At 39.0% G+C, this 21,994-nt stretch overlaps 1 protein-coding gene across 1 annotated transcript in view; it reads left to right on the top strand.

Moving 5' to 3' along the window:
* The first annotated feature begins 6,835 nt into the window (after positions 1–6,835).
* The window catches only part of LOC126412229 (DNA repair protein complementing XP-C cells homolog), a 74,545-nt gene continuing 59,386 nt past the window's right edge, over positions 6,836–21,994 (top strand). The window contains exon 1 of the mRNA XM_050081720.1: positions 6,836–9,557. Within this exon, the coding sequence (XP_049937677.1) occupies positions 7,320–9,557 (2,238 nt within the window). The 5' untranslated portion in view covers positions 6,836–7,319. The remainder of the gene's footprint in view (positions 9,558–21,994) is intronic.

Here is a 21,994-nt window from a genome sequence, read left to right as displayed (position 1 = left end):
TGATTGTAGTATCACTAGTAGACATGCACAACCCTCGGCTCATGGGGTCGATTTTGTTTTAAACGGTTTTGTTTTCCCTGGACCCTCCACTGCTGAATTGGCGAGCCTGTCGAAATTTAATAAAACTGTAGTCAAAATGTGATAATACACATATCAGTGATAGAAAGCCATTGTAAAGGGAATTAAACCCTAAGATCAATTCGAATAACCGATATCTGTCTATGACTAACCATAGAATCTACTATTACAAAAATGAATGATAATTTCAAAAATATTGTTAATAGTTTTTAAATTCCTGTCCATGGGGCGATATAATATTGTGCCCTGCCTGCAACATAATAACATACTATTTTCTTTTTCTATCAGAATATTAAGGTTTAAAGATATAATTTAACCGCTGAGTCTATGAACTGCGCTGCAAGTCAGCGAGTATGTATGCCCAGAATAATGAGATCAGTGTATCATTATCATCTGTATTTTGTCCTCTATAAGAATGCACACTGGTGTTTTTTTTCTATTCTTTAATCATCCGCCTGTCCGACAGCATCTGGTGACTGTCAAAGAACAGGATGTCCAAGTGTTAATAACAATGGCTGACATAGTTTACGCAATACTAGACAATACGCGAGCAGCATGTGTACCGACGGTAGTGGATGATCACGTGCAATAAGAAACAGCATCAGTACAGAAAGGACAACAGGTAGATTTGACAAAACAACTGCAAGAGATTATGGGGCAACTTACTACATTGCGAAGGCATGTGTTGCAATTATGGGAGAGCAAGAGGAAATTACACTCCTGGAAATGGAAAAAAGAACACATTGACACCAGTGTGTCAGACCCACCATACTTGCTCCGGACACTGCGAGAGGGCTGTACAAGCAATGATCACACGCACGGCACAGCGGACACACCAGGAACCGCGGTGTTGGCCGTCGAATGGCACTAGCTGCGCAGCATTTGTGCACCGCCGCCGTCAGTGTCAGCCAGTTTGCCGTGGCATACGGAGCTCCATTGCAGTCTTTAACACTGGTAGCATGCCGCGACAGCGTGGACGTGAACCGTATGTGCAGTTGACGGACTTTGAGCGAGGGCATATAGTGGGCATGCGGGAGGCCGGGTGGACGTGCCGCCAAATTGCTCAACACGTGGGGCGTGAGGTCTCCACAGTACATCGATGTTGTCGCCAGTGGTCGGCGGAAGGTGCACGTGCCCGTCGACCTGGGACCGGACCGCAGCGACGCACGGATGCACGCCAAGACCGTAGGATCCTACGCAGTGCCGTAGGGGACCGCACCGCCACTTCCCAGCAAATTAGGGACACTGTTGCTCCTGGGGTATCGGCGAGGACCATTCGCAACCGTCTCCATGAAGCTGGGCTACGGTCCCGCACACCGTTAGGCCGTCTTCCGCTCACGCCCCAACATCGTGCAGCCCGCCTCCAGTGGTGTCGCGACAGGCATGAATGGAGGGACGAATGGAGACGTGTCGTCTTCAGTGATGAGAGTCGCTTCTGCCTTGATGCCAATGATGGTCGTATGCGTGTTTGGCGCCATGCAGGTGAGCGCCACAATCAGGACTGCATACGACCGAGGCACACAGGGCCAACACCCGGCATCATGGTGTGGGGAGCGATCCCCTACACTGGCCGTACACCACTGGTGATCGTCGAGGGGACACTGAATAGTGCAGGGTACATCCAAACCGTCATCGAACCCATCGTTCTACCATTCCTAGACTGGCAAGGGAACTTGCTGTTCCAACAGGACAATGCACGTCTGCATGTATCCCGTGCCACCCAACGTGCTCTAGAAGGTGTAAGTCAACTACCCTGGCCAGCAAGATCTCCGGATCTGTCCCCCATTGAACATGTTTGGGACTGGATGAAGCGTCGTCTCACGCGGTCTGCACGTCCAGCACGAACGCTGGTCCAACTGAGGCGCCAGGTGGAAATGGCATGGCAAGCCGTTCCACAGGACTACATCCAGCATCTCTAAGATCGTCTCCATGGGAGAATAGCAGCCTGCATTGCTGCGAAAGGTGGATATACACTGTACTAGTGCCGACATTGTGCATGCTCTGTTGCCTGTGTCTATGTGCCTGTGGTTCTGTCAGTGTGATCATGTGATGTATCTGACCCCAGGAATGTGTCAATAAAGTTTCCCCTTCCTGGGACAATGAATTCACGGTGTTCTTATTTCAATTTCCAGGAGTGTATTTGGACAAAAGCCAAGAAAAAATGATATAACCGAAGTTAGCCAATAAGAATGGATGTGTTGATATCACTGGCAGTTCTGTGGTAGAGCAACGAAATGTATATGCACCATGTGCATACTCAAATGGTAGCAACAGGTGGCAGTAAGCGCAGCAGGCTGCAATACACGAGAAGAGCGCCTTTAGTTAGGATGTAAGATCACAGAGAGACACAGTACATTAAGTAATTTGAACAGTTTACTTATTCCATCACAGAGATTGTACGTCAAGTACGTGAGATCAGGCCACTACTAGTTAATCGACACAGAATGAGACATTAGTGCACTGCCTTTCAGGGGCTGTGAGACCGCAGCTGCATGTCTGTGAACGCATCCAATAGCAGCAAATAAGTCACCAAGAAATACTTATTGATAATTTGGAGGTAGGTATGGGGTCCCAAAATAGTTTCAAGTGGAATTTTGTGCTGGCAGAGATATCAGGGGCTATGTTAGGTATGGATTTCTTGTGCCACATGAAGATTGAAGTAAATATTAGCAAGGCACAAGTTAAAAAAGACTGTGAAGTAGTTATAGGTACACTTGGACAAAACACATATTCCAGCATGGACCTCATGTACAATGGTGTGACACAGGGCAAAAAAAGGCAACACAGCGGTACTTACGCCAAATGTTTTGCACAACACAGTGCACCACATTCATACTATGCCCAGTCAGTCGGTATCGCAATTATCTCAGAGATTAACCACAGGTCATATTTTCAAAAATGGTTCAAATGGCTTTGAGCACTATGGGATAACATCTGAGGTCATGAGTCCCCTAGAACTTAGAACTACTTAAACTTAACCAACCTAAGGACATCACACAAATCCAAGCCTGAGGCAGGATTCGAACCTGCAACGGTAGCAGCAGCGCGGTTCCGGACTGAAGCGCCTAGAACCGCTCGGCCAGCGCGGCCGGCTGTCGTTTTTTAGCAGTCAAGGCTGAATTTGAGGATCTGCTTAAAGCCGATCTAACAGACCAGGGGAATCTCTGTTGCACTTGGTGAAAAATAAAGATGATACATAGACCGCTTGTGGTAACTATTGGATGCTAAATACCCAAAGTCCCAGATCGTTACCCAGTACCCAATATCAGAGATTTCCCAAATAAGCTAGCTGTTGACACAGTATTTAGTGGCATTGCTGCAAAAGCCATACCACAAGATACCACTCACAGAAGGAGGTGTACCAAAGACAGTTATCATAACAACATTTTGGTTAGTTGAATACATCTGGATGACATTTTGCCTCAAGAATGAGGTACAGACATAACAGAAGTTTATAAATGAGGTACTAAGAGAGTGGGAGTATTGTTTTGCTTACTTGGATGACATCTTGGTGTTCTTTGACTCAAAGGAGCTGCATGAAGAGCACCTCAAGGCCGTTTTCGAGCGAATTAATAAATTTTGTCATAGTGATCAATGTGGTGAAATGCATGTTCCAACAACAGTAAGTGACATTTCTGGGACCGAAGCTGAACTACCACAGCCAAAGGGTTATCGACAGCTTAGAAGATTTTTTGGGATGGTAAATTTCTACCGCCAACACCAGCCAAGAGCAGCTGATATCCAAGCACTGTCATCAGCAGCACTGGAAAGAACATGAGCAGCCAACTGCACCTACAGTGGACCACAGAAATACAGAAAGCATTCGATCAGGTGAAGACAGATTCACAAATGGCAGTTCTGTTAGCATGTTGGCACACACAGTACCACACACACCATTGTCTACAGTGGTCGACGCTAGCCAATGAGCATTAGGGGCAGCACTCCATCAATATGCGAATTAGCAGTGGCAACCTTTGGGTTTTTTAATTCATGTAAACTCACAGCAGGAAAGTGGAGTGCATATGACAGGTAGTTCCTAGCAATTTATGAGACTATGAAATATTTTCATCCTTACATAGAAACTAGGACTTTTACAATTTAAACCAACCACAAACCGATAACGTTCGCGTTCGGTAAACTTAAGGACAACTGTTTCCCATGGCACTTCCAAAAGTTGAATTTTATAGCCAATTTAAAACAGACTTTCACCATATCAAAGGGGCTGGAAACGTCGTGTCGATTTTGAATCCAGAGTAGAAACGATTTCCCACACTACCGATTATGAAGAACTGGCAACAGCACAGGCCACAGGCCAACAATTACAACAGTTCAGGCAGGACAACACTGCTGCACTGCAGATTCGGCAGGTATGGTCGGCAGGGCCAAAAATCAGCACATGGTATGATGTATCACTAGGCAAACATAGCCCTTTCGTTCCTGAGGAATTACAGAAGACTGACTTTGATAGTGTTCATGGACTAGCTCACCCAAGTACAAATCCCACCATGGAACTTATAACGGACTGCTTTGTGTGGCCAAAGATTAAGAGGTTGTGCAAAGGCATGCTTGGCATGCCAGAAATGTAAGGTTGCTTAGCACATTCACAGACCACTAGGAGACTTCATGCAGACTACAGGACAATTCACACCCGTCCACTTGGACATCGTAGGACCATTGACGCCGTCAGAGGGGTATCATTATTTATTGACGGCTGTAGACCGTTATATTAGATGGGTAGAAGCAGTGCCACTGGAATATATATTGGCTGAAACAGAGGCATGAGTATTGCACAGTTCGAGTGTTGGTTGCATGTGACCACTGACCAAGGCCAAAACTGCACAGATTCAGACATCACTGCATGACTGCCTACCACCCGGCGAGTAACGGTATTATTCAGAAGTGGCATAGGACTTTAAAGGCTGCACTAAGTGCCATGATGAGAACTGAACTTCAGCATCGCTGGCCTCAGGACTGCTTGTAAACTAGAGTTAAAAGCTTCCACGGCAGAGTTAATTTATGGAGAAGCGCTACGAGTGCTGGCAGTGTTTTTCACTGTACCACTGAGCGACATGCCATACATCCTACACCAGATGCATGAACATAAGGCTAAGCTCCGCCCAGTACAGAGTTTTCAGCATGGCATAGGCAAACCGTTCATACACAAAGAACTAGGTTCTTCCTCTTGCAGGCAGATGCAGTATGACTGCCATTGCAACGACCATACTCTGGTCTGCATGAAGTATTGACAAGAGGCAAACATACAATACCAATGGAAAACAGCAAGTGTCTCACAAGACAGAGTGAAACCGGTACGCATGCTTTTTCCAGAAGACGACAAAGAGCACGAACAACAAAATGAGATGGCCCCCGTTCAGCAACAAAGATAAGATGAGGTGACGACACAAAATGATAGCCCACCAAGTCTAGCACGAGAGGCCAGCTAGAGGGAGAAGACACCGACTCCAACGAGGTATTCCAGGGCGGGCCAAAGAATAACCTACAAATTCCCATGCGTCCGCAGAGCTTTGCTCTACTGTGGAGTCGGTGTCAAGCGAGGAAAGTGCACACAGCACACGTTGCCAGTTTATTCCTTGGAACTCATGAAGCAGCAGTTCCATTGTTCTTTGAGAGTTCGCTTATTCCTTTGTTCATAGTGTTTGCCGCTTTATCTTGAATTTTGTATTGCAATGACAAAACTAATTAATTATAGCTTCCGGAAGCTTATCATTTTGTCTGTAAATGGAATAAAACTAAGCAGGATCGCTATAAATTTTCTATTTCCCTAGCTACAAATAGAACAATGTGACTAGCTTATGGACAAGGGAGGAAATTGCATTTTAATAGTGCTAACATAGGAGTTTTATACGCCTCAGTTTTTGTAAAAACATTGTGCCAGATAAAACCGACAGATGCCACTGAATACTAGAGAGTGCTACACTCGCAAATCACGTTAACTAGCACATCCCATGTGACGTAGGTGCTGTGTCTCATGAGACTGATTATCCCATCTGGATCCCCGTCAACGTTAGCTGTCTCGCTCCATCTAAGGACGGCTTTATGCTACCGTATCTGTACGACTGTCTGCACTATTTATAATCAAGTATCACAACTTCATTCCCTCATTGACGGGTGTTATTGTGGATACTCGATCCCATCGATTTCCTACATATTGAATTTCATTATTTGTTTTCTTTGTGAGTCTGAAGCTCCTTCTGATTTCCTTGGGACAACACAAAGAACTGCAGTGGTTGCTTTCAGTGGTTGTTAGTTATTTGGTCATCACATTCAGATCAAGAGGCATACAGAAGTAAATTAAAAATTCTCTGAAGCTTACGATAAGTGGCGTTATCACAACAGTCATTAGTTGAGCTTTCTCGGTATCAGTTTTTGCAACCTTGCATGCGTAGTAGTGTATATGTAACCAAATTCCTGTTACTTTTAGTCAACAAAGCGGTTTTTAGTAAACTGAATGCCACATAAACTGAAATGAGATATATGTTATAAATAAAATAGTTCACCAGAGCTTTCACCTGATTTTAAAGTATCTAAAGGAAAACCAGGTTATAATCCCTGGGCAGAAATGATTCTCATCAATTGAGGGTTCCCTTTCTGTTAAATGCCGCACAATAAAGATTAGAGCTAATGTACAAAATTGCAGTAATTATAAGAAAAACCTGTGTGTGTGAGTTCATATCGATTCAATGATACATTGATTTAAAATATACTTGCCAATGAAATGTCTGCCTTACGAAGATGTTTGTGAAATGGCGGTAATTCTAGACGAGCGTAATATAGAGAAAGTTTTGTGTTTGACAGCTTGAAATCCGTAATTAACAGTTCTGACAGCGTTGTGTTTTAAATATCTACTGTAAACTGAGGCGGAATACAGAAGAGAGTGTGTCGTCTGATGTAATTATATTGTGTTATGTAAGATCGGTATATAGTTCTTTGTTGTGTGCCGGAGTTAAACGAGACGATCAAATAGTGCATATATTATTAGTAGATGCCAGCTACTGCACGTTCAATTATTATCTGACTATCTTTCAAAGTTTCTCATTTCTAGTTTCATTACTAAGCATTACAATCAGGGAATTGGGATAGAAAAAGAAAGGGCACTTTCCATTTAATCTTGTTATGTTTGTGGATTTCGTTACCTTTTATGTGCTTTATCCTAGTTGAGCTGTAGAGGAACTCAGGACAGCACACATTCCACCTTCATTTATACGAAATTAGTTTCAAATATGAGGACAAGGAATTCTAGTAAAAGAACTTCATTGCGTGCACATACTCCTGAGAGCGACGAATCGCCGGAGAAGATAAAAAGAGTGTCAACAATACAGAAAGGTGTTGGAGAAAAGGCAAAATCAATTAAAAATGACAGTATAAGGTTCTCAGACAAAGGTTACGGTGGTAGTTCGTGCGAAGATGATACTGACTGGCAAAGAAGGGAAGCAACAAAAGCCTCAGATTCTGGAGTTCTGTCCGGCAAAAAACGCAAGAGTGAAGACGCGGCTGATGAATCATCAGACAGTAGTTCCGATGACTTTCTAGTGCCGACACAGTCACTTGACTTAAACTCAGATTTCTTCAAGATTGAAAAAAAACCAGTTTCCGATTTCACAGCAATAGAAAATAGTATTTTTGCTGACGTAAACAGGTTAAGTGAATCTGAAGACTCAGATGATGTGCAAGATTCGAAACCCATCGAAATAGAGAGAATAACGTGCAACCCAGGACTGGAAAAAGAAAATAAGACGATCAAGCCAGAACATTGCTCTGCAGGACCAGTAAACATAAAGGTGGAAGATGTTAGTGACATTAAACCAAGTTTAGTTCAAACTGGAAAGAAGACGCGTAATGCAAAGCAGCGAAAGTTTTCTGATAAGAATGGCAAACAAAAGCAAAGCCAGCAAGGTAAGACGTTGGTGAAGTCCAGTCATAACAAAGCGGAAAACGATGGCAGTATACAAAAGGTTAAAACACAGGAAACTGGCAGGAAGCAGCTTCAAAAAGTCAAAGTGGAAGCCTTTACCCCTGATGTAAGTAAATTGGATGTGTCACAACTGCTAGCTTTGGGAGAAGGTCAGGATCCTAACCATAAACCTAAAGCTGTCGCTAAAACAAAAAGAAAAAATTTCTCGAAGAAGAACGTGGAGAGTGAAGAGGAAGGAATTAGTGATTGGGAAGAAGTAGATACTGGTAATTTTGATGAACAGCATATCAAACACAACATTCCTAAAGAAGGTATTGCTGTTACTGTGCAAGTTCCCAACATTCACCAGAAGAAGAAGAAGAAAGGTTTTGATATGGCAGCATATGTAAAACGTAGAATGAATAGGGTGCGGCGAGATATTCAAGTCCTTATGCATAAGGCGCATTTGTTGTGTTGGATTGCTCATGGAAATTATGTGAATAAAATTCTGAATTCAGAAATTCTTATGGGATTGTCATTATCCTTGATACCTTCCAAGCACTGTTATCCTGACAAACATACAGATCTTGCCTATTTGCAACAAATTGTTCAGTGGTTTTCAAAAACTGTGGAAGTTCAAGAGAATGTTGATGACAAAGAAGAGCTGTTAAGTTCACTGCAGGTTCAGTTTCAAAAGAAGGTTGCAAAATCAAGAAGGGACATGGTACTAATGTTTGTGTGTGTGTTGCGCTCTTTGGGAATCAACACAAGGCTTATAATATCACTGCAGCCCCTGCCATTAAAGCCACCACTCTCAGAAATAAGTAACTTAACTTCAAAGAAACCACCAACTTCGAAAGGAAAGAAAATAAAGATGGAGCAGCAAAAGAAGGCACAATCTGGGAGAAAAAAGGGTGCATCGGATACTTCAAAAGATGTTGTACGGAAAAGACGAGATGTCATGACTAAGGAAGAAGCTGTGAAGCGAATTAAAGAAGCAGCTGCAAAGAAAGTTGAACAAACAGGGAAGTCAGATCAGAAAAAAAGCAATGAAAGTCCTGTAGGCAGTAAAAAAAATATAAAGTCTCAATCCACAAGTGATTTATGTCGATCTTTGAGAGACAGAAAATCTGTGAAGAAGTATGTAGATGATCGTGACACCACAGACGATGATGAAAAAGTTCAGTGTGATCAAGAAAGTGACAAGAAAAAAAAACCAGTTAATACAAATTCCTCAGGTTCCAAGAAAAAGGTCAGTACCAATACTGAAAAACTAACTGTGAAAAATACAAAGAGGGATAAAGCAAGCACCACTTGTACAGTAACACATTCTTCTGGAAGTGAAAGTGATTATACTGCAGAATTTAAAGAGAAGAAAACTAGGAAAGGTAGAACTGACCGTAGGGTATTATCTTCTGATTCAGTATCTGATGGAGCATGTAGGGCGGACACCAAGAAGAAGAAAGACCGATGTGACGTATGGTTAGAGGTGTTTTTGGAATCTGAAGAGAAATGGATCTGCGTGGATGTATATCACCGACAGATTCACTGTGTGCAAGAACTTTCGGTAAGTAACTCATTTCTCCTATAAGCAGTTGTAGCCCATATGAAAACTTCTGTTTCTGCTGTTGTAAATACAGACTTTTAACACAGCAACTCATTTTGATGAGAAAAGAGAAAGAAAAAGAGATTTATGTCAGAATGTATTATAAAAGTGTTATATAATATTATTTTTCCAGTGGCTTACTATTCTTCAGCTGGACAGTGTCTTAGCATCATCTCTTGTAGTCTCTGATGGCTTGGAATTTCTTGTGTGGTCGTATTTTTCAAATGTTTTGCTTCTTGTTTTCTTTTACCTCTCAATGTATATGCACAAGTGAAAGGTTGGATGTTATTATAAACTATTTAATGAATGGTTTATGGTTATTCCTATGGTAAAAGTTTTATTTATTTATTGTTTCGTTTGTCAACATGTCATTTTCTTGTTTTATTATATCCCCCCCCCCCCCCATTTTTTAGGTTTGGCTCATATCCTTAGCAGCTGTCAGTAGATAGGTTGGCTGATTCTGGGGAAGGGACCAAACAGCAAGGTCATTCGTATGATCGGATTAGGAAACCTGGATCAGGAAGGAAGTCTGCCATGCCCTTTCAAAAGAACCATGCTGACATTTTTCTGAAGCAATTTAGGGAAATCACGGAGAACCTAAATCGGGTTGGCCAGACACTGGTTCGAATTGTCATCCTCCCAAAAGCGAGTCAGTGTGTTAACCACTGTGACACTTCGCTTGGTGTCAATAGACAGGCCTACTGTTTGGAGACTGATGTTGATCTGTGCAGTACATACAACATACTTAGGAAATCTGCGAAGTATCATACAATAAACAAACATAATTTCCACAAAATATATGATTATTTTGTGAGCCCTCTGATGAAAATATTTAACAAGTGACAGATGATAAAAAGTATGACGGGTCGACAGAAGCGTCCGATCCCACGCGTCCGCTTTGACCCGTGACGTAAGGGTGTTGTCGTGTGTGACGTCATGACGGTGCGGAGTTTGGTTTGAGTGTGGCTGTCTCCAGTTCTGTTTTATCTTATTTTATTTACTTTTCTGATCTGTTCGTTCTATCTCGTGAGATTTTTTTTAAATTTAAAAATACTTATTACTTATTTTAATTATCTGTTTCCTCCAATTTCTGTTTTAGATTATTATATTTCTCTTTCTGATCTGTTCGTTCTATCCTGTGAGATTTTTTTTTTTTTTTAAAAAAAGACAAAAAACACTAATCAGCTACTGAAGCATCTTTATCTTGTATGGGTTGCAGGGGTTACGACCCCTGGGGAAGTGGGTGGGTATTCGTGTATGGCTGTCTTCACTTACACGTTGTAGCTACGCAAGGCGTCTAAATTTGTTTATGTTTAGTTTGCCCCCCACCCAAAACACCCCATTTCCCGCGCTTGTCCCGTTAGTGTTATTAGACTTCTTGTGGAAAGTGTGTGTGTTTGTTTTTGTTTCCGCCGTATTTGTGACATCATGGGTCAAAGCAGACGGGCAGGATCGGACGCTTCCGTATTTCCAGTATGACATTGAAATTTAAAGGTATTCACAAATGAATTGAAAATATTTCTCATTGAGAAACTTGGAAACCACATGAAATAGACTAAAATGATGGAAATAAATAAGGAAATGTGGAAAAAGATAGTTATTTTCAATATAGCATTCTTGTATAAGGGATTATTGACTGGAGTTTGTGCTTGGTATTTGTACTGTATTTAGTTCGTTGAAAAGTAGCATGTTCTCTGTTTATTTATTCAAATAACTCCTATGGTGGGTTCAGTAAATCACCTTTGGTTTTCCTTCTTTGTGTTGAATTTCATGGCTCGTAGATTTCATGCAGACCACCTTCTTTCCTGATATCCTCCCTGTTATGTATTATCTCCATTCAAGTCCATGGTTTTTCATATCTGTGTCAGTTTAGGCAAACCGTGTAGGTTTGAATTTGTAACTGTTTAGTCAATGCAGTTCAATGCCTTTATTTATCATTAACAATATATGTTGTATGGATGTAGTCAATCCATAACCATGGCAAGTTACAGTAAAATTTCTTCTGTTTATTTACAGATACAAGAAGGCAATCACCTTGCATCAATAAATGTAAATAATTTTACTCTGTCATATTCAGATATGTTGTAAAAGCTATAAAAGCTAGGCATTATTAAAAAATTGTGGGATTACAGAAATGTCTGATTCCACCCATCATCAGTATGGCAGAAAACACTATTCTCAGCATCTCCAATATGGCACCTATGATGTCTATATACATACGCCAGCAAACTCAAAAGTACATATACATAAGACAGTAACATCGCCCTCCAGAAATACAATCAAACTAACAGGACAACTGCGGGAAATTGGGGGTTTTAGGGTGTGGCCAAGCTAAATATAACAGTGAAAAAAAAAACAAGCTATGATCCCAAAACACACAAAACGATGCACAAAAAGAATTAAAACATTCTGCTACACCTACAAAATCCACAGGAAGCTGACACTTCTCTTGACCTATATAGGTCAACCACAACTGTCGATACCACAAAAACAACACCTAAAACTAAAACAATTGGAATTGGACATTTGCCTTGACCTACATAGGTCAACTACAGCTGTTGATACTAAAATGCAAACACCATCAAGTATAAAAAATAGAATCGAACGTCTCTCCTCACCTATATAGGTCAACCACAACTATTGATGCAAAAAGCCATCACCTATAACTACAAAATATAGAACCAAAACCACAACACTTCAAAAACCCAAAAATTGAACATGTATACATAAATTAAAACACAATCAGAACACCATAAATATACAAAAAGTCACCACTCGAGAAGAATAGACCCTAAAAAATAATTACTTACCACTAACAAAGTCCGACGCTGCAGACTAGATCGGCTTCTCGAAAAAAACAGCCTACAAATCAACAACTGCAACAAAAAAGGTCCTCTACAACATAATCAGTCTAATGTGCACAAAAACTAATCGAGGACCTATAACAGAAATAGTATGTCAGCAAAACAATCTCTCTCATGGCCAACCTAGATTTCCTGGACCAGATAGCATGTCTAATGGAGCACGAGATATTACCATGCCTACACCGCCACATGTACACGTCCCTAATCCAAGACGCAAGAACTCTGGTCAACCTCATGTTCTCGTGGCAAATACTACACTTCACAACCTCACCAATCAGTCCAAATAACTGGAGGAATTTAATAACGGGCAACATGTCCTCCCCCATAACCGACCACAACATAGTACTGTTTTTCATCATCATATTCATACCTAACAACAGAAGCCACACAATAAATTAAACGTCTTGCCACACCACAAACAGTGAACCAATAACACATAATGAAAATGCCAAACACTTAAACAGCAAAAAGTAATTGATAACTTGCTGAAAAAACTTCCAATCCTTAAATTCTCAACTACAAATGCTGCCAACGACTTCACACATACAACACAAAAGCTCAGATGAACCTAATACAAAATATTAAATTCAGCACATACACACATCACCACCAGAGGGCACCATCAAACACAACAAGGTGACATCTACAACCAACCAACTCATAAGCGCCGCACTGTAATGACGTCTCACACACCACCACTCTTACATCATGAGGCAAAGCAGACAGGAGGAATCGAGCACTTCTGTTGACACAGATTTGTTTTAGCTCTACTTTGAATTTATGAAGTTCTGTAATTTTCTTTCTAGTATCTGGCAATGGACTAAAAGAGAGGCTGGGTTGATAATGTATGCCTTGTTGTTTAAGGTTTTTTTTTTGTCTGTGCGAAAATCATCTGTTTCTTGTTTTGTAGTTATTCAATGTTGTTCAGTGTTGAAAATTCCCGCTGAGTTTTCAGAAAGTAAATATGTACATACATTAACATTCAAGTCAGGGAGCATCAGTATTTTAAATTCTTCAAGTATTTCCCTTAATATCTCTCTACAGGAAACTACTTTCATTTTTCTAACAGCCCTTTTTTTGAAGTTTGTTCAGCCACAAGTGTTTCCCCAGAAGATAACCCCATATCTGTGTAAGCTGTTCATATAAGTATAATAGGTACATAGCAATAATTCAGTGCTGCAACAGTCTCAAGGCATTATTAGCACATAACGGCATTTACTTTGTTTTTATCCAAAAATGCTAGATACTTCCCCCATCTCAAGTGCTCATCTGCCTACATGCTAAATTTTTTTTTCGATGGAGCTGGTGCAGTAGCATTATTACCTAACTCAACTACTATGCTGCTTCTAGCTATACTTATATTATTACTGTAATTCATCCGTATCGTTTTTTGTTTATGACCAAAGTGCTATCTCTAAACCATTTTCCCGCCTCACTTATTGTTATAGGTCGTCCTCTGCACATCCTCTTATAAAAATGCTTGTGTGCAAACATCACTGTGCTTATGGCTCTTAGATGGTGTGTCAAATCATTTATATGTGTGTATCATGAATAACAGAGCACCTGTTACAGAAGCCTGGGACACTCCATAGCCACTATAGCAGCTCCTAGATGATCAGTACTACTGCACAATAATATTGTGCAATATTATTGATGTTCTCCCTACACTGGTCAATAATACTGTGCATTAATATTTCAGACTACTATTAAAGATGCTGTTGCCATGATAATTCTCTAATTTGTTATCTTGGAATCTGATGCACAGTGTTTTTATTCATCATAAAATACTTGTACACTTTTAGAAGTGATTTCCTGTGATTCTGCTAAACCTTTCATTTAGCTAAATGTGGCGCTACATGGCTAATCTCAGTGAGACAGTGCTATGGCTTTAGCAATTGCTCTATAATCATTCGTTTCTTATTCTAAATATGACATTGAAGTAATTTTCATATAACAAATACTGAGAGTATAACCATCAGTTCCCTGAGGTAATATGTTTTTGTGTCAAAACTGACCAAATCGTTTTCATCAAAACTATAAATTTGAGTCGTGCACTCCCCCACCCCTGTTAAATTTCTGCAGACACTCAGATAGCCATGATCAAAAACCAAAATACTCTAATGAAAGTCATAATTCCACCTAGTCAGCGTACACCTATTATGCTACACCATCTTGCCACTGGGAATTCTTTGGAATACTTTAAATTTACATGTTCAGTGTCATCTTAAAAGTATTTAATACATTGTTATAGAAATGTATCAGTAAATGTGCACTAAACGATTATTTGTGGGTAGGCAATGGAGACACACACACACACACACACACACACACACACACACACACACACACACGTACTTTATTTATAATTTTTACATTAATTATTTTTTTAAATTGTCATTTGTGTCTTTTCCTTGTATTTTGTAAGGGACAAGTCATACAATTCATTCATAACATTTGTGTTTTTGTACTCATCTGCCCTGACATTTTCAATGCTGGCAATTTATACATTTCAATGCAGTCAATCATAATGCACTTCCTTCTACTTTTGAACTCATTTTCAACATCATAATAGCAATGAACAGTGAAGACAAAGATATCCAGTGTCTGTAGCATGCTAGAGACTGTCAAGGATGTTGTGCAATACTGCCCACAGGTGGCGCAATATTTCTGGTCAGTGCAAAATGAAGTTTTTGATGTTCTCAGTATTACTGTCCACTTTCTCACACCTGTATGTTCAGTGTCATTATGCTTCAGGAAATATTGTGCAATATTGCTGACTGTCTAGGGGCCGCTTATCAGAGAGATAAGATTTGAAACATTTGAAGGCCAGTTCCCAGACCCCTGTCCCCAGCTTGTGATCTCAGTCGCGTTGACGCTTCCCGAGCACTGGGTCCCGGGTTCGATTCCTGGTGGGGTCAGGGATTTTCACCTGCCTCGAGATGAATGGGTGTTTGTGTTGTCCTCATCATTTCATCATCATTCATGAATGTGGCGAGACTGGACTGAGCGAAGGTTGAGGATTTGTATGGGCGCTGATAACCATGCAGTTGAGTGCCCCACAAACCAAACATCATCAGCATCATCGTCCCAGACCCCATAACAATCTAATGTAATAGGCAGTAAATCATTGCAGATTAGACCAGATGCTGTGGATAAATCTAAGAATATTCCGCAGCTTAATTCATTCCTATCAAAGGCATTTAGGACCATTTTCATGAATTGAGATTGCTGCTTCTGTCAGTTTGTTCTTTCTAAACCTATTTTTGAGCATTAGTCAGTATTTTTATTTAGGAATTCAGCTAGCCTTTCATACATTACTCCTTCAGTTACTTAAAAAAAAAAAAGCCTGACAGTGGTCTATAATTATTTATGTCAGTGTACTATCTTTTTTAAAGTGGCTTTATTATGGATAACTTTAATTGTGATGGAAACACCCCAGTCCTGAAAGAAGTATTAATGATGTCACTTAGCTAAGAATATATACTGATGGAACCATGTTTGATTACCTTGTCTAAAACTCTCTCAATACCACTGGACATTTTTTAAATTTATTAATAACATTTCTCTCCTCAGCTTCTGTTACTGGTTACAGAAGTATTGTCTTTTCACAAGTTGGTGCTTTTATTTCTTGAATTGCACATACTTCTAATTACGTTTGGTGCTATGTATGTGTTGAAAGTCTTCTATCACTTTACCCTCACTTTTGATTTTGAAAACTGTGTTTTAGTTTTCCATTCCCCAACGCTAGTTTTTATAACATTCCCCATCAGTTTTGATTTATTGCTTCCATGGCTGATATATAATACAATGCTTAGCCTTTTTGCTGTGTGTAATACTTTCCTGTAGAACCTTCAATATTTTGTATAGTATGGTTTTATTCTTGTGTCTGCTAAGACTTCTAGGGGTGATTGCTGATTTCTTAATATCTTGTGGTACAAATGTATTTGAGTTTTTTGACTTGAATTCTTGTTAATGGCAATGCCATATCATAATAATATTTATAATCGGTGCAAAATGTTTCATACTTCTTGTCTACATCATCAGTTTGTTCTCTGACCCAGTGCACCATTTTTAGCATACTATTGAAAATCATTATGTTGTTATTAACAAGTCTTCTGTGTACATATTTTTCAGTGAGTGTAGATTTCTTATTGTTCCCATTCCTTATGATTTTAAAGCCATATGATCAGAGAAGCTGATGTATGTTACTTTAATATTATAGTCACAGTCCTGTTTGTTAGTAAATATCTCATCAAGTGTTGTTTTGGACCGACCCAATACCTGGTAGTTTTCCTCACAGGTGACTGCTTGTTGTATGAGCTAAACAGATTTAATAATTGCACTGTTTTCCAGGTACTTCTGTTAAAATTAATGATAGTCACCAAGCACTATTTTGACCTACTTCTCGGTTCAGTTAAAAGATCATCAATGTAATGTAAGAATAAGGTAAAATCACCTAAGTGGAACCTGTGGATGCATACAGTGATAATTTGACAGCCTGTCAGTTCACATATAAAATATTAAAAAAGAAACTTTCTGCACATTTCACTTTTCTAAGTTTTACCTCAATAGATTTAACACCACTCCTAACATATAAGCATACAGCTCTACATTTATAAGTTCCCTGCTAGAGCTTCTTATCTGGTCAAAGTCTGTGACTTTTGCTACACAAATCTGGATTTCTCATAACCAGTGCTCACTAATACACAATACAGAAACCTTGTTAAGATTACAATTTAAAAGGACTTCCAGCTCACACAGTTTGATACACCACAGCTAAGGGGTTGACCCCAAGATTTGATGAGTTGCTCACCTTGGAAGCCCCTTCACCCTGCTTGGCAGAAAAAAGTCCGAGTGTAAGTTGAAGACCGGCATGGTTAGTCTGTTGTTATCCATTCTGTATAATTCTTTCAAGTGCAAGTTGAAGATCTCCTTGGTTAGTCTGTTGTTATCCATTCTGTATGTGTGTCCATGAATTTTAGTCATCTTTTTCTCATTACATCAGTTAGCTTTTCCATTTTCAAATAGAGCTCCATGTCCGATCTTAATTTGTATTCAACATTACTATTACTTATGGGTCCTAGTATTTTCCTTGAAATACTTCTTTCAACTTTTTCTAGTTTTTTAAGATTCCCGAATCTTGTAAGTTTGTGTTTCTGCTGCATACAGTGTTTCAGGCCTGTTGATAGCGTCAATTTAGTTTCACAGGACAAAGTTCGTTTGTTAGGTAGGCCTATGTTCATCATCATCATCTGGAATGCTCTTTCCATTTTATGTACTCTAGTTTCTATGGCTATCTTTTCTTTCGCATTGTTTATTAGCCATTCTCCTAGGTACTTAAAACAGTTTGTCTTAGGTATTGTACTGTTATGAATTCTAAGATTTTGAGGGGTTCATTGATAATAATTATCATGAAGTTGTTTTTTCAAATGAAGTTTTAGTCCTGTTTTGTCTGCTTCTTTAAGTAATTCTGTGATTTGTTCTGTGGCACTATCCATTAAGTCAGTCATTAATGCCATGTCATCTGCAAAAACTAGACAATCTGTGGTGACTTAATTTGTGTTTCTTCCTAGTTGAACACACTTACAAGGAGAGGTCTCCAGTGGTGGGATCAACTTTTTGAAATAATCTCATGTGGTGATGTAAGTTAAGGTCCCAGGTATCACACCTTGCAGCCATTCTACCTGGTGGGCTCTCATAAAAAAAATTTCAAAATTTCGCGTATCCCTCAACAACTTTTAAATAAGGGATATTCAACAGACTGGTTCTGCAGCATAACTGTAAAGGCGCAGGTCTCATGCGCAAAAGGTTGTTGGTTTATATCGTGTCAGGTACTTTGACATTGCTTATTTTTAAATCTTTATTGAAATGACTTTAGTCATTAATTTTATTCAGTTAATTACTTAAATGTAACTTTTCTACGTCTGTTCCTTTTTCATACCATTTTGGTAACTGTTTTAACTTTTTCAGTTGCTCTCTGTTTTTCTTCATTCTTTTTTCACTTTGAATCTTTGTGCATGTGAATTAATTCTTTTTATTTATTAGTCATAATATTTAAACATTTAAAAATGCCAGTGTATCAGTTAAGAACAGAAGAAGAGGAAGCAATCTGTTTACCGTTGACTGTGCCGTGGTGTCAAAATGTATTTTTAAATACAAGAAGTAATTTTTTTGGCTGGTAATCATCATAAAAACTTGTAAAACAAACAGTGGAAACTCCGGGTAGGATTCTATCCTGAGATGCTGGAGGTGGCAGTCATTTGTGCATGAGGTGCGCTTGCTTGTGTGTATGAATGGTGTGTGTTTCTCTTGTGCTGATGAAGGCTGTAGCCGAAAGCTCTATGTAAATGTCTTTTAATTGTATCTGTGCGCAGCTTAATGTGTCTTCTTTATGGTCACTGGCAAACATTTAAAACATAAATTCTTATTTCAATGTGGATAAAGTAAAGCAGATGAAGATTTGTAAGAAAGAAGGGATTACAAATAAAATGAAATTCAAGCAAAATAGGGAATGGAGGTAATAAATGCAATCACATTAGGGGGAGGGGGTGGGGGGGGGGGGCAGTAAAAGAATGATAAAATGGAAGAATTTAAATTGAAACTAATAGGTTTATTAAAATGATATGACAAAGTGATAGAAATAAGAAGTATTTCTCTTAAACCATCAATTGAGTTACAATAACAGCCACAGTCATTTTGATAAAGATAAAAAATAAAAAAATAAATAAAAATTTTCAAAGCACCCTATGAGGTTCAAACCTACAATCTGTATCATGTGTAGCCTATACATTAACGATTATGCTGAGGAACTAGTCTGCTAAACCACCCTTTCTTAAAACTGTAGAGCATCATGAAAAATTCCAAAATAATTTTTATCTATTACTTGCAAAAGAGAGCCCGCCAGAATGAATGGCTGCAGGGTGTGATACCTGGGACCTTAACCTACATCACAACATGGATGATTTAAAAAAAGTTGATCCCATTGCTGGGGACCTCTCTTTGTTAGTATTGATGGAGTTTCTCCATTCCCTCAGGTATCTGATTTTCCTCATTCCCATTATGTTCTATAGTTTTAGTATTTGTTCTGCTCAAGACCTTCCCTTCCTAAATTGTGCTTGATACTCTCTCAGTTGTGGGTCAAGTATTCCTTCATCTCTCTTTAAAAGTACCACCGACAAGATCTGATATGTCACTGGTAAGAGGGAGATCCCTCTGTAATTGTGAGGATCAGTTTGCCTTCTGTTTTTATGTAGTGAGTCTATTAATGCCAATTTCCTTCCTGAAGTCAAGCTGTTTGTTGTCCGAATTTCATTAATGGTTTCTTTTCAAATTGTTTTATGATTTTTCTGGTTTCCACTGTTGTTGGTGGCTTTGAATCTGGCTGTATTTAGATTACATTACGAAAATGAAATTTTTCTTGTGGTGGATAGCAATTGTGCAGTTCTTTGAGGTAGTGGATAGCAATTGTGTAGTTCTTTGAGGTAGTCCACAAGTATTCAGCAGTTCTGGGTGTTATTATATGCAGTCTTCTGTGTTTTTGGATCTGTAAACTGTAACCTTGGTGATGTGTATTTCTTTAAACTTTTTTTGAATGTTTTATAAAAGTTCCTTGTATTGGTTAAAGTGTGACTTGGTTGACATTAGCTGATCTCCTATATGTTGTATTTTGATTTTTGAGATTTTTTGATGCATGTTTCCTTGCTCCTGCAAGATTTTTACTTTTCTTATGATTTTTATTTGTTCTCCAGATACTCCAAGCTCATTATATCTTTATAATTAACCCACCAAAAACACCATTGTACCAGGCATGTTTCCATTTCTTTTTAAGAGGAATAGTTTCTTTTGCAGTGTGCATATGTGGCTATTCTTTTTTCCAACTGCATTTTGTGATCATTTTGTCTAGGTAACTTCTATAGATATGTGAAACTTCTTGGGTTGGTATTAGTTCTTTCTTCTGAATATTGGTCTAATCTTGAATTTAATGAAAGATAAGTAGTTGTTTTAAAATAAGACGATGCATTTGGCAACTATTTTGTTGAGGACTTCCATTGCAGAGTATCTACTTACACCAACATGATAGAGCTGTTTTGACCACAAATTGGATTTGGTTGCACCCAAGTTTTTTTGTAGGAAGTTAGTTAAGTTACATGTTCCATGGATCATTTTGCATGATAGATCTTAATGAGTCATTTTACAATCACAGCACAAATTAATTTGTACGTACAATTATATTCTGAGCATTTGTCAGGTTTATATATATGAAATACACACACACACACACACACACACACACACACACACACACACACACACAGACAGATGTGAGTTAGAATTCCTACCCACCACCTTTTACACATTACAGTAATAGAAATTCTTCTGCGGAATTGAAAATTGAAAAAGTTGTCAAGGAAAAACATTTCCAGTTTGTTCTCAAATTTTACTTTGCTGTCTGTCAGACATTTTATGTCTCTGGGTAAGTGATCAGAACTTCTTGTTGCAGCATTGTGCACCCCTTTTTGCACTGAAGATGACCTTAATATGGAATGATGAACGTCATTTACCCTTCTGGTATTGTAATTATATGCATCATTAATGCTTTTGAACTGTAGTTGATTATTTAACTTCATGAGGGAATAAATATACTGTGAACTAATAATCAAAATGCCCAACTCCTTAAACAGATGTGTACAAGATAATCATCGCTGAGCACCACGTATTATTCTTGCAGAACAATTTTGCACAATGAAGACTTCCTGTCTTATATATGAGGTATCCCAGAACATCATTCCATGTTACATTATTCAATGAAAATATGCAAAATGTGACAGTTTACTGATTTGTAGTGTAGACTTGCTGTTTTTATTGGTTCATTTATGTGCAACAAATTTTATAACTATAGATGTGCTGATGTTCCTTGCCAATTGGTGCCTTAATGTCTCCAAGTAGTAGTACTGTGTTTTTCAATGGAATGTGATCTAAGGTGTTTGACCGAGTTTACCAAAAAATTTGTGTTTCTGTGTTCTGTTTTTCTTGTTTGTTGGTGCGTATGTATTTAAAACAGTGTAAACTTTGATGATTTAAATGTTGGTATGGGAAGTCTTCCATTAATTGATCTGAATTTTGCATCCCCCCTCCCCAATGAAACTTTTCCAATTTGGGGTACATTCTTCATAACTCATTTTCCTAATTTTACCTTAAATATCCTGAATTCTCCTGAATCAAAAGCATGCTATCTTTTACAGAAGCTCAAAATTTAGCACGGACTTCAATGCAAAATGCCTATAACAGTTTCCACAATGAAACTTTGTCTTGAAACCTGGCAGAAAATCCGAAGAGATTCTGGTCGTATGTGAAGTATGTTTGCAGCAAGAAACAATCAATGCCTTCTCTGCACGTTAGCAATGGAGATACTATCAAAGACAGTGTTGCCAAAGCAGAGTTACTAAACACAGCCTTCCGAAATGCCTTCACAAAAGACGACGAAGTAAATATTCCAGAATTCGAATCAAGAACAGCTGCAAACATGGGTAACGT

The sequence above is a fragment of the Schistocerca serialis genome, chromosome 7, assembly GCF_023864345.2.
Source record: "Schistocerca serialis cubense isolate TAMUIC-IGC-003099 chromosome 7, iqSchSeri2.2, whole genome shotgun sequence".
NCBI lineage: Eukaryota > Metazoa > Arthropoda > Insecta > Orthoptera > Acrididae > Schistocerca > Schistocerca serialis.
This window is presented reverse-complemented; position numbering and strand designations above follow the sequence as displayed.